Source organism: Paralichthys olivaceus, chromosome 1 (genome assembly GCF_024713975.1).
Source record: "Paralichthys olivaceus isolate ysfri-2021 chromosome 1, ASM2471397v2, whole genome shotgun sequence".
In the NCBI taxonomy this organism is placed as follows: Eukaryota; Metazoa; Chordata; class Actinopteri; order Pleuronectiformes; family Paralichthyidae; genus Paralichthys; species Paralichthys olivaceus.
In genome coordinates this window covers 15,350,809-15,365,630 of record NC_091093.1, presented here as the reverse complement: position 1 = coordinate 15,365,630, position 14,822 = coordinate 15,350,809, and the positions used below count along the sequence as shown (strand labels likewise).

The 14,822-nt window shown below is 40.0% G+C and overlaps 1 protein-coding gene across 1 annotated transcript in view; it reads right to left on the bottom strand.

Moving 5' to 3' along the window:
• Nucleotides 1-14,822, bottom strand: part of hipk3b (homeodomain interacting protein kinase 3b) — a 37,583-nt gene that overhangs the window by 13,212 nt on the left and 9,549 nt on the right. The window contains exon 3 of the mRNA XM_020098817.2: nt 4,352-4,475. Within this exon, the coding sequence (XP_019954376.2) occupies nt 4,352-4,475 (124 nt within the window). The remainder of the gene's footprint in view (nt 1-4,351; nt 4,476-14,822) is intronic.

Here is a 14,822-nt window from a genome sequence, read left to right as displayed (position 1 = left end):
CAAAGTCTTTTACAGGGACGTCACTCCATCATCGAGCTTAAGTTACTGTGGATGTGCATGAATGTGCACATGGTGGGGACGATCACAGACACCTAAAAGCTGTCACATTTCTGACAAATGGCTGGACTGGAGGTCTTGTACCGAAGGTAACCTGTGTGTATGATCTCTGAAAGGTTTCAGGGTCTTTTCATATAACCTCAGATAACAATAATCTATGGTTTCAATGCCAAGTGCTTCACTTGGTAATGATGCTTGTCAGTCAGATGTTGCGAGGCAAGAATGTCACACACAGGTTTATGAGGAGACCAGTGAGGCCTCGCTGACGTCAATCACACCCAAGTGTTAAGGACAACAACCATTACAGATTCAGTGCTGCTAAGAATCAATGAGACAAAAGCCGCACAGTGACAGAACAGTCGTTTGTCATATTCAAATGTACTGTATAAACAGTTTTATAAAATTATACTTATGTCTATATTTGAAATTCCCAAATACAGATGTAAGATAAATATTTTCCTTTCATTTAGTCCATGCTGATTTAAACTGACAAAACTTTCAGCAACATCATTTAAACAGCAACAGACAGAAAAAAAAGCAAAAACAAACACAATGCCTGTGTGTGGGTGATAAAAGTCTTGTGATGGAAGAACCCTTATTTTTCCTAGAGGGTGTGTCTGCAGAGATCTGGCAAACCAGTGAGATCACTGATGTAAAGCCACTGCTTCACAAAACAACCATTTAGCGAGCCCAGGCCTGCTTCAGAGCAGACAGGAAGCAAAGGCAGCCTTTCTTTAATGGCAGCCCAGATAACAATACATGCTGTATAAGATGCATTTCAATGCTATCCGTCACTGTAATAACAAATTGAACAGCTCAGTTTAGAATAACATACCTACACCCTCCCACATACCCTGTGTACTCACAAACAGGAACATTCCTTCTGGTTCCCAAAAAACAAGATACAGATAAGCTGTTTTCAGACAGGGACCCAATTTTCCAGACCACGTTCTTCACATATGAAGCATGCAATGTTCACAACCACCAGCTGGGTAGAGAATGCAGGAGACAGAACATGACGCAGAAATTCTGCTTCGGAAATCATGCGTTTTTGTTTAGCAAATCAACAGCTGCGTCTGCCCTTATGAACAAAAGCTCTCTCATCATCTTTCCAAGTTGACATCTTCATTCATATTCAACATATAAGGCTCCTCTTTATTTTCTGAGATATTTCTATATTTTCTTTCAGTTAGGTGTCATACAAAACGTCATCAAGATGCCCCTCTGTAAAATTTCAGGAAAATGCCCGGAGTTCAATGCATGTCTGAAAGGTGAATTTACAGAGACCAACAAGACAAAAATATAGTGTGAGACACCCGTGACTTTAGCTCCTGGGCTAATTATAGCTACTCATAACGAGACGCTGGCTGAATGCTGAGACTGTCGCATCAAGGAGGTGTGCAACCTCCTGCTGTAGTGAAGTAAAAGATGAAGTGACTGGGGGATGAGGTAAGATCAGGGCAGAGCAAGAGCCAGAGTTATAAATACAATATGCTGTGTGGGATGGAACAAGACCCCATGCAGAAAGATAAGAAGAAGAAGAAAGGGGGGGGGGGGTAACAGCTAAGTCGGCTCCAACCAGATCACCCCGTGGCCCCTGGATGACACCTCACACCAGCAGTTTGCTGCGCGAGCTGTTAACCGACATGAGTTGGTTATTTTATTTTAAGCAATAAATTGATGTACATGCTTCCCATTTGTAAGTACGGTTCAATTTCTATATAGCAAACAAATGAAGTTAAAAACAAACTCTAATACTCTACAGCTAGAAATCATTATATTATCAAAGCAATTTATGTCGATTTCCATAATGTTTTTCTGTCACCAGTGAAGCTGTGAGTGACTGTGAGATAATCTGGGCAGATATCTATGAATTTGTGTTCTTGATGTTTTTCCATTTCTCTGAAATGTTTTGAAGGAATAATGAGTGATGATGAGGCATAGTGTTTGCCTTCATTGTGAGATGAAAGTACCCAGAAAGCACCAGGAACCAAAACGAAAGTCATGGCATTTTTTCCATTGGTGCTATGCTCCTGCACTGACTGGTTTTTCTATTCAGTGAATAAACGGAGAACCTTTGTATCAGTGGGCAGAGTTTCCAAAATGGAGGAGGCTATGAAAGCAGAGTTCAGTCAGAACCACTATCAAAGATCATAGGGATTCATTGAAATTGTAAACCCACATGTCTATGATAGGGGTTTCCCTGGGATGTGATTCCAGTTCAGTCGTCCCAGAGAACATTCAAAGCCTGAAATTTACTGTAGGTATTTTAATCAACTGACAAAAATAGACACCAACATCATAATCAGTGTAAGACCCAATGAGATAAAATCTAAAGCAATTTAATGCTTGATTTTGTTCCACAGATTACTCCCACCCTCTACTGCCAGTGTTTACTGTGTGTTTGGATTTAAATTCATTCATCCTCCATAAGCAGATGAACGGATCCAATTTTCCGAATTTGGCCTTTCACATAAAGAACACAGTGTGAGTTTGGCCGAGTCAGACATGCTCACAACAACAGTAAAACGTCCAGAACATTCAGAGGAGAGGTGGGGCGTCTGGGGCAGGACATGACATAAATTCCACTGCAGGAATCATGTGTTCTTGTTTAAAGCACATCAATATCAGCCTGAAAGCAGTTATACAGTAGGTTCTGATGAATGCTCTGTGCTACTCTATTCCAGAGTTTGCCACTCAATACTCAATTTATTTTTTATCTTTTTTATCTTTATTTTTCAGGTTTATTTTTTTCATACTGCCTGTGCATGCAAACTTTATCCCATCCCCCTTTGCCCCCCATCAACTGCAAGCAGCCCCTTACTAAATTGAGGAGGCTCACCCCAGATATCTTTAAAGCTGCTTTGCGACATGCTGGCTGGCTGGCTCCTGCAAAAACAGATTTATCATATTTAGACTGGTGCTGCAGCACTCAAGTCAAATCTCTTCCGGAGGTGTTGAGTTATCTCTCCTGCCTTGGTCCTGGTGAGAATGAAAAATGACGCCAGACCATAAAAATACTTTGGTAAGACTGCAGCATGCAGTGGGGCCGAGTGCTGTGCTGTAGAGTACAGCATAGGACATAGCCGGATGTGACTGAGGCTCTTTTGGCAGCCTTTGAGTAGATAAGGCTCCGGGGTAGGGGAAAGCCACTCAACATAAGCCCAGATCAGTCTAGTCCTGGGAAGACACTGTAAGGGCTCCACTGGGAGGGGCAGGCACCCAGCAGCTCTTAATAGACATACCATCGATCACAAGAACATGCCTCTCTGCTCACTGGCACAGACGCCAGCTGGTATGGCTTTCAGGGTAGGTATGTCACTAAGGGTACCGGTAAATGCTGCACTAATTTGTTAGTGTAGGTCATTTGAGCGCTCTGCCTCTTTCTTCATTCAAACAGTCTGCACAGAAGTTTTTCTTTGCCTTAACATCAAAAGTTTCCTCTCCATGCCGTCCTGCAGCAGAAAATCCCTTCAGTACCCTTAAAACAGGATTAGGCCAAGATCTCACACAGGTTAAAATACAGAAACAGATATTTCCAACTGTACACTGTGATAATGTGGCATTCTTGTCTTGGCTTCAAACTATCTGGCCTAGACTTGCTGGTCAATGTCCCAACTGCCTTTTTAAGCTTTTGTCAGCTTCTCTTTCATACTGGCTTTTTGCAAGACTTCTTTGGAGAGATACAGACTGAAGTAGCCATGAATGACAAATCCCACAAAGTTGAACAGCATGAGCCACGTCTGAGTCAGTAACCCGAGAGCTAGTCTGTAATAGAAAGCTGGATGGCATGCAAACTCAAAAACAAACACACTGAAGCCTCTCCTCTGTGGGTTGCTGTGATGGGAAAGAATAGGGGGTAATGGAAAGAAGGAGAAAAAGACAGAGAGAAATGAAAGCAGAAAAATAAGTGACTGGTTGGAAACAGAGGGTGTAATGATGCCTTGACAGCCACGTGGGCGATTTAAGGATGGGTGGGAGGGAAATGGTCAGGGAGGTAATTTATGAGAGAAGAGATGGTAGGGTGGGTAAAACTTATAAACTGAGGTTAGGACCACTATAAAATGGTGTGCCATAAAGAAAACACTTTTCATGTGGTGAAGCTGCGGCGAGGAGAGGCTTAGTCATGGAAGGGGGAAAGCAGAGGTAGGAGATGCTGGGATGATTTGAATAAAGATCTGGAATGAAAGAATAGAATATTGCACACAGGGAGGTTCAAAGATGCAGGAAATTCTTCCAGAATTATGAGCCAAGAGCATCTTAACAGTGACTGGTGATAAAAATGGTTTTTTACCTGGTCATACTCCAGGGCCCCAGGGTAAAGGGGCCAGCCCAGAAAAAGTTCAGCTATCACACAGCCCAGCGACCACATGTCTATGGCTTCACAAAACGGCAATCCCAAAATAATCTCTGGAGCCCTGTGGAAAAGACAAAATACACACATGTTAGACTACAGTACCAGAACAACAGTGTTTGATATGACAGTATTTAAATGTGACATGTATGAAATAAAAGTTTTTCAAATAAATGTTTTTGTGCCAATTTTAAAATCTGTTTCTATGAAAGTCATCACAAAATGAAAACAGATTCGAACACTGAACATTTCCCAGAAAACAGTTCAGAAATTAAACTAATTTCTTATATCATGTTAAACTATTAAATCTTTAATAGAAAACATTTCCAAGAAAAGACAGCTTTATGGGTTGTAGATCTCAAATTGTTAATGATAGCACCAACAAACCATTTCTCTCAATTTCACTCCTCGTTGATGTGCTGTTTTTGGTATTGTATGCTTAAGTCTTCAGCGAACGCATATCCATTATTAGTAATGTTATAGAGTTCCTGATGATGGCCAGTCAGATGGGGATTGTGTGGTACATGTGTAACAGTGCCAAGTGACCCGCAAGCCTGTGTTGTGAGTGTGCCACAGCCGCCAGGCATCAGCAGGCTGATCCAGTGGGTTAGCAGGTCAGCCAGGCTGGGATCAGGGCTTTGACAGGCTGTTTTGTGTCTGCTTCAGGCTGCTTAAGAATAAGAAGCATAGTCACTATTTCTTCACCTACGTGCTGGCTCAGTGTTACTTTGAGTAAATCTATAATAGCACTGTAATACCATGTCACAGGGACGGCTGGTGGTGACGCAGGCCTGTCAGCTCCAATATAGGTAAGACGTGTCTGTCTGACATGACTGTCAAGAACCCTAGGTTTAGGGCCTATAAATGTTGAGAGCACTGACAGCATGAGGTATACAAGGTTTTTTTGTTCTGATTCAAGTCTGTCCATGCAGGAGTGGCCTCAAGGAATATTAACATCAATGAGATGCAGAGATACTCATTGAGTGCAGATTAACAGTATATATGTGTGGGACAGGTCAAAACACTGCTTAGGGAGAAATCGTGACAATCAGAAATCTGCAAGAGTTTCCTTACATCACATCATTATTGTTTATAGTCTCTATATTTCAATCAATATATTGAAATCATGCCGTGATTATAAATGCCTCCAACAAGAGACATTTATAATCACCCTTGTCTGTTTGGTTGTTCCGTTTGTTTGTCAGTAGAATTACTCAAAAACTAGGTGGAGAAATTTGGCACGAATCCGGACAAGAGGGTGGATCCAGGATTTTAGAATTTTTTTTCTCCATTCTGTTTATTTTTAGTTACTTTAGTTGTCTTTATAACACATATTTTTTCTGCACTATACCTTTTTTATTCACCATAGACTACATAAACATTGTAAGCCTGGTAGAAGAATGTTGTGATTTCATGATCTGCATTGTTTTGGTGGCTTAGCTATAAGGCTCGATTGAATACAAGGGGAGTGTTGGGCCTTGGTGGAGGTATGCGCTCTACTTAATGTCATTCCAGTTTCAATAGTAATTATATCCTCATTGCTGACATAGATTACAGCATGGCTCAGAAGAACTCAGCCCTAAAATAACATTAGAGAGTAATTTAAAAGATGGAGATTCTTTTCATTTCAGTTCAGTCCACAAGATATACCCTCTATTTAGGCTGCTGTTTCTCAAAACTGGACACAACTGTACCTTTACTTGCTGTATGTAAGGGGGTCCTATGGATAACTACTCTCTAACGTCTTTAGCGCTATAGAGGACTGAATAGTGGGGGACAGAAGCTACATATGGATGGCAACAGTGAGATTAAGACCAGCTAAAATAAGTTTTTGACAATTTTATCACATGGTCAAAACAAATGCATGGAACAGCTGGTGAGCAAAGCAACCAGGCAGTTATTCTAACCATCCCAGCCTCACAAACATGTCCTATTTATAAGGAACAGGTTTTCCCTGGGGAAGTGAGGAGAGAGTGAAGCCACATATCAACACACCCCTTACATTCATCAGGAACCAAGGATGGTACAGGGACATACTATACTTAAGCAGCTCTGTTAGTCATCATATAGTTGGTCCTAGGCAAAGTGCTTCTGGGTGCAAGGGACCGTTATATTTGCTTTATTTGTCCTTATCTTTCCCTGTTGATAACACAGTAGCAACACAAAACAAATTCTCCCATGGGGGACAATAAAGCAACCTCAACATGTTAAATCCTAGGCTGAAATAAAAAAGCCAAACAGAAAACAGCAGGTATCTCCCCTTTGGTTAGACGGTGGGTAGGTGGGGGGTGGGTTGCCATAGTTGCACAGCTCAGCCCTAATCAACGCAACTTAAGCCGCACCGCCCTCCTGTGAAACCAAATCTATTTTCCATCCTGAGGATATGACGTACACACTAAGGGGCCACCGAATGCTAGACTAATGACTGTGCGGTGACACGTGCAAGACCTCCGGAGGAAACAGGCAGTTACAACTAAAACAAGGTGATGGACAAACATCCGGCCTTTAGTCCAGTCCATAGATTCAAAACATAAAATTAAATTCAAAACAACATGGTGAACGTTTGCTCGGCATGCCAAGTATCTGGACTTCTCTCAGAAAATGTCTGATATTTTAGAGGTTTCAGCATCAACTCGAGATGTATCACCACCCATTAAATGCAATCAGACTTCTTCTAGTGTTTTAATGTGCTGTGATATGAAAGCTGAACATGTTTGACTTGCAGTCACAAGGCAAAAGGCTGCATATAAGGGCTGTTCGTTGGTAATGTCTGAAATATCAGTGTTCAATGGTTTCTAAGGATTCTCCGTTTTTGGTGAAAAACATCTTCGGAGGCATCTTCAAAGAGCTGTCAGACACTTTTTTCCAAAACATTCCACAATTCAATGTTCATGTCTAGAAATGTAACCTTTGTATTACTGCATACAATGTAGTTTCAAAGATGCTCATTGAGTTGAAAAAAAAAGCAGCTGATAGAATAAACTTTTCTCCAGACATGTTTCAATATGTAACACTGAGTTTGGGCGCTACAGAAGGTCTGATAGAGAATTAACTCTGCATTGGCTGCTAGCTTGAATTTAATGGAATCATCCCTACGGTATCCAAATGCACAATGCTGAGCACAGCAGTAACAGCAGACACAGCACGGCCACACCGCTATGCCAAAGGGCTGCTGCACATTAGAGGATTTTCAACTCTTGACCGATTTTAAAAATGTGGGAGACCACATACATACTGACAGATTTAAACGATTTTTAATCTTACAATCTTTGGAACGCACGCCCTGGACTATTTGGCAAGAACGTCAGACCACACACTTGGCATTTGTAGGAAATGATTTCATAGTGGCGATTTCTAGAGACTTGAAATCTCACAGAAACTCGCAGTATCTTCTTCAGTATTTATTTACGTAAATACCACCACCTTCTGAATTGGAGTGTGGAACACTTGCGTGATTAAACGTGACTTCGGACATAAAACAAACATGTTCTGTTTTGCAGTGAAAAAAAATTAATCTTGTCATGGCTGAGATGTAAAATCTTCGCAGTGAGTTAAGGTGAGTTGGAAATGTGTTGTTGTTGTTGTTGTTTTTAGTCGCCGCTGTACGAGTACACAACATCCGGTTGGAGACGCTTCCCAGTCAGCTCTTTCTCTCGCTCTCTAGCTATTGCAGGTTTCTGTCAGAGCCGATTATCATGTTTGATATTTATGACTCGAGGTCGGGGAGTCTCGGACTCAATCGCTAACATCAAGATTATTTTTTAGGCCCCTCACACTTCAGGAGTATTTGGGCAGACAATCACTTACTGACCTCCAGGCGGGAACACCACCATGATTGTCGGAAGGGGCTAGCAGGGTCTAAAATCGTCCCGATTATCCTCTAGTGTGCAGCAGCCTAAACTGCAGGTATGGTTTTCAGTACAACAACCATATAATAAGACTCAAACAGGCAGAAGTAGTGGCAACGCTTCTTTTCTCCTCTCAGCCTGAAGCTTGCACTATATTTTACTGCTCCTTTGTGGATTGGTTCTGGCCAATGAAAGCATGTTTTTCCCTGGTCAACAAGTTCAACAGTTTGTTCCTTTGACCCAAACGGTTGCCTCCCTGCTTCCATCCATCTCTCTCTTTTCTTCCCTCTCTGTTTATTTGTCTCTTAGCCACAAAGAGGCTGAGGCACAAGCCAATTAGCAGAGCAAATGTAAAGACGATGCATGGCCAGATTCCAGGGCGGCTTGCTGAGGTTCAGAAAAACTCACTAAAATTTGAAGATGAGTTGGGACTTCTATTGCAATAGGGTTAGGTCTAATGTAAGGTAAATACAACCCATAATTATCTCCACAATGTCCTCTCTACTGCGCAAATACAACGTTGATACTAATCTTCTCTCAAGATAGTAAACATGTTTCTACAAATGTAATTTTCCTTTAATCTGCAGGACTCTGCATTTTCTTTTTCACTGCTTTATCTAATCTGAAAAATAAATACAGAGCAGACACGTGTGCTATTATTTGCAAGAAGGGCCATGGTAGAGCAGATAAATGCACTTTTTCATAAGCATGGTCATTATCAAACACAAATAATTATCTGAACTAGGGTTGTGCTGATAGGGAATGGAATCTAGGATTGCAGATGGTCAGAGCAATTGCCATTCCTATTTTGAATTATTAGTAGAGCCTAGTATTAAATCAATTTTGATTAATTTTCCCCTCCTTATAGTTTCACGTTGGCACTGCCCTGTACAGTCCACACACACACATCCTGTCACCAAAATACAGCCATGCGCACCAGTCAGCCTTGGCAAATGAGGACAGGGATGTTTTTATTGACTGTTAATTGCAACCGTTTCCAGCACAGTGTGGCCTTAATCAGAGTCAGTGCAGACAGTGTGTGTCAAACTGAAGCCCATTATAGAGGGTACATCATATGATTAAGTGAAAGATTTAATCTCATATCTAAAAGGCTTCCAAGGTCGCCTGGTCTTGTTATTAAGGAACAGATTCATAACTCATGGCCACGACATATCATCTCGTTCACACGCATCTAAGTTTGCAGAAAAATAAACCAGGCTTTACACAGGCCTTTACTGCAGTTGTCATGTGCTCAGTCACAAACACAGACTGACAACATTGTGACTCCATGGTGGAAGAATGGAGCCTCACTGTACGTCTCTTCCAGGAAATGTAATTCCTCACACTCTCTGAGCACACTGCATTATTCAGTAGAACACATAGGCAGTGTAGCACAGGCAGCACTTGCACTCTGATCTGCCTGGACCTCAGATTAACGATACAAGGCTTTGGACACGTTTTACAGATGTAAACCACTTAATGTGTTGACAAAGAGCCAGAGTTAAAAAAATAAAATAATTATTCCCCAGGTGGACTGGACTGTGCTTCTTTGACTTGATTTTCAAATCATTGGCTAAAACTGTGTCTCAGCTCAAGACTAAGGATGACAAAAACCCATGCCTAATGGTAATTCAAAAAGTAAGGGCAATTTTGCAAGAGTAAAAATGATGAAAACGTTTTTTATTAGATACTAATAAATATAGTAAATAATTAGATAACTATTTATATGAATACTACGCTACAAATGGAAGCCAACCCACAGTTTACGAAAAAACAGAAACTGAATCCCCAGAATATATTATACATGTAACAACCAATCAGCCATGACAACAAAATATCTACTCATATTGTAGTTGTCTGCTACATAGATATTTGCCATTTCCAAGGTGAAAGCATTCAGCAAATGCTCTCTTCTCTTGTTTATAAAATACAAAATGATATAAACAGTATAACTTAAAAAGCCCTGATGCATAATTCAGATGCTTGCTAACAAAAAGCCTAAGTAGCTTGTTAAGGCTTTAGCCTACTTACTTAGTCCACATAAAAACATTTGTCAAGGGGATGTTTGTGTGCCCACAAGTTGGCATGGTACACACACAAAACATTTCTAAGATGATCTGGCAGATTACTTGCTTAATCTGTAAAATGTTTAAAATGTAAACTTTTTTGAAAACTCAATACATCAAGAAAATGAACTTGTCTCATTTCCATCTGCTACAAACATTATTGAATTACTTTCATCGTACTTGAGTACAAAATTGGACTGAACTTCAAAATGAGCTGTTTTTTATATTTAAAACACTAACATGACAATACAATTAATAAGATGAACATGTTTTTGAGGACTAGTCTCTGGCAGGGAATATAATTTCTTCCAGCGGGTGCATCAGTAATAAATAATAATACACTTTTAACATTTGCAAAATGATACATTTTAAACTAGAACTTAAATAAATGAAATTAAGGTTTCATTTTCAAGTTGGCGCCATTATTGAGCTCAGAGAGTTCCAGCTTAGCTGACTGTGCAAATATGGCTAGAACATCGCAAGTGGCAATTGGCCAGAAGCGTGTAAACCAAATGAGCAGAGGGTGTATCTGTCAAACTTATTAGTTTGAGTGGCTGATAGATATGGGGTATGCACCGGCCACTTAACATTACTGGACTACAAACATTTAATGCTGCGCACATAACCAAATGCACACAAACACAAATGGACATATGAAAATCAAAACAGCTGACAGTAGAGCTAGTTGACCTTGAACAAGTGTGAGCTCTCACTCTGTATTTCAAGCCGCCCTTATTTCATTCTGGCTGTCTATGTGCTTCACCATCTATAGAAGTCAAAGCACCACTGGCCTGTGTCCCATGAGCTATTTTAAGCAACTCTTCACTCTCAGCCACAGCAACGCTGTTCCCCTCACCATATGCTTTGCATTCTCCGGTCTGTGAGGGGCTACCAACTAGAGGGGGGCAACATTTTCACAGAAAGTTTTTCGTGTCTTGCATCTAAAATGAATCCAAATATTAATTTCTAACATTAAATACCTCAATATTTACTGCAGCTCATAATGAAATGTGCTGAAACTGCCTTTCACATTACAGCCCATGACTAAGTCTATTAGGATTATAGTGCTATAACTTGTAAAATAAAGTATTCAACATAAATTCCAGTTCAAATAATATACAAAGCGATTTGTATCTATGAGTTAAAAATGTTTTGGCTAGAGTAAAATCATTCACAAGACACTGTGCCACAAAAGCTCATCGGTGTGAAGAAACTCCTGGCGTCACCGAGAAGCAGAAATAGAGGATAGATTTATTGTTGCTGTCTGTGGCCACCAATGAATACAAGTGCAAAGTTGAACAATACAACTTTTGTAATTTAAAGGGGGCTTTGAGAAATATCAGCTAGCACTGGGACTATCTGGTTATGTTCTGTATCTGGTATTTGATTCCTGCTATTGGTTGTACTTTATTACGAACCAAGTTAGCACTAGCGTTAGCTGCCTTCCCCACTTGACTGGTTATTTCCCAAATTACTACAAAAACAATCCAGCGGCAATACTCGCCAAATAAATTGAGGCAAAAATTTGCTTTGTTTTGTCTGAACACACCATAATCTAACAAATGATGATATAAAGTAAAGATCATTTGTTTATTTGACTTCTGCATGTAAAGTGTTGCTACTCACTTATGGAAATATCTTCAATCTGTGACCAGTTGAACATTCAAAGAAAGTGGAAAATACACATTTTCACTGCACCTGCTATTTTGGTACATCAAAGATATACTAGTGCAAGTGATTTATAAGCAGACAGGTATCATTATGATCCTGCACTCTCACATCTGAGGCATTGATGTATTTATTTTTATCAAAATACAAAACCATGATAGACTTGGAAGAAATTGCTGGTCACCAAAGCTCCGGGTTGACAGTGCTGACAAAGAGCTGCAGCAGCTGCACTACTCACTTCCTCCCCCACTAAAGGAGAACAAAGTGCGACAGCTCTATTTTGAGCAACTTCCTGAAACAAAGTTCATTTACAACAATATTCATAAGAAAACCTTGATTACTGTGTGGGAATCGAGAATAGAGAAAGCATCATTGACAAGTTGTTTTTTTTCTCAAATGTTTTCATAAAACTGTGACCAAGGTATGGGTCGAAGGGTTGTTTTTTCACTTCAGTGGGGAAAAAGGAACAGTAAATGCAAATATAGATTCAGATCAAATCATCTATAATCAATACATTTTGATTCCCTGCGGACCATGCTCAACGTGCAGGCGGTGAGAATTATCCAAATGCCATGTAAATTCTTTTGACTGAGGTAGCAGGTAGCACCGACCTTAATATATCCTGTTCCTGTCTCCCAAACCTCAGGAAGACAAAAGTCCACTAACAATCTGTACCAGAAAATCGATCAACTTAATCTCATCATTAGAGCACAACTCTACTTGGTCAGATATTACTGCCACAATGTACCAGGCTGTAAGACAGTGATCTAAAAAAAACAAATAACCTGCCCATATTACTGATTGTGTTTGCTTAGTATAAAACATGCTGGAAGGTTTATGGTTTACACAAACTGCAGTATTAAGTCAATCCTTTCAGTACAGTTTAATCAAATATCCATGTCTAGATTTAAAAAACACGCTTTCAACTTCTTTTTACAGATGTCTGGTAATTCATGCTGCTGGAATTGTTTTAGTTTTCAAATCTTTTCATTTGCTTCTTCAATGCTGTTGAAGCTGTGTACAAAACACTGACACAGTACTGAAAGAACTGTGCTCTATATAAACAGGAAATTAAACCTTTCAAGATGGCACATTAAGGCTAATGTACAGTTGTGATTTCTAACATTAAGATGCATGAAACCTCATAGAAATTAGTTAGACATATGCAAGACACAAGATGGCACATTAGCATTGGCAGGCAGTAAAAACACAACTGAAATGACATCCTAACTGCTATAGGATGTCATCACAGGGGAAGATCACAGTAGAGAATACAAGAGCCTCTGAATTTTGAAATGCATAATTCCTACAGTTCCTACTGTGGAGGATTTTCCAACACATTCCTCTACCCCAAACAAACACATATATGATGTACTGTATGCTCCACAGTACTGCAAATAATAAAAAATACCCTTAGATTCTAAAGCAACATCGAAAAAGGACTTCTCTCGCAGCTTATTAAGTTATAATGTATTTGTGTGTGTAAATATAGTCTTGAAACAGAAAAAAAGACACACTGGGTCACAGCTGTGTCTCTTCTGCAAGTGAAGCACGAGTGAAACACAAGGCCTAGTCTACACAGATGCACAACTTAGAGGTAGGCATATCCACTGTGTCAGATGGAAACTTTAATGAAACCAGCACAGACAGGCTGTGTATGGGATTGTTGCTAGATTTAGATGAATACGCCCTTTTTCCATGCGCTCCATATAGCACACTTAAACTGTGGTTGTGGCGTGATCATGTGCATTTACACTGTATCATTACAGCAGGGGAGCAGCACAATGCAGGAAACCTGACTGTATGTATGGTGGATAATAGTTCACTCCTTGTGCTGCAGGAAAAATAAGAGCAAGACATTATGAAATGCAGCTAATGAGTCAGTTAGAATATGTCTTTGTTGAATCACTACCGCTAGTTAGGGCACATCAGCTGGCAAGGTCTGAATTCAAATAATTTACCAACTAGTAGTAGGGCTGGGCAGAACTCATTCCATCAATGTTTTGACAGACAACAAGAACAGCCAATGATAATGAGACCAGCGTCGCACCAATCATGTTTTATTACCATGATGAGATGAAAAACCTTTTGGTTAAATGGAAAAGTCATGGCAACATAACTTGAAAATATCACAGTAAGGAAAGTACAAAGAGCTCTACACCCACTTACTATGCCCAAAATAATATAACTATGTCAGTGTTTCCTGTTAATTATCTAGACTGTGGCAGTGCACCGTATTCTGGTTTGTCCCACAACAGTTTCATACTAAACCAAAAAAATTGTTTAACACTTCTCATAATAACATAAGAGAACCCCAGTTATCGCGTAGTATTGTGTGAGAAGACAATAAATGCAAAATGGCCTACATTCTATTTCCTTATCATATCAAAGTCTCTATGGAAACTCTGGCCTCTTACACAACAGTTGATACCATTTGAGGCTTGTTTTGGTAGACAAAGCAGGACACTACATAATGTCATAGGTAATCTATCCTGCCAGTTTTCCTTGTGCACATTCAAGACACGCAGAAACAAAGGCATCCTCCTAACATAAACATTCAGTATTGTATCTACAGCCGTGTCATACCCCACAGCCGGTAACAGTATACTTGCATGTAGAATGGCATTCTGTAATTCCTCTCCCATGTAGTCTTTCTTGACTGAATCAAATTGTGCACTCTATGTAGTTGAGTCAGTCTTGCATTTGTTTGTTTTTCTCTCTCATTGTTTGAGTAAATTCTTATAATTCCTCAGGCCTACGCTGCTTTACGCTGAATGCAAATCACACCGAAAATGTTCACAACTATAAATGAATTTATTTTCTCTTATT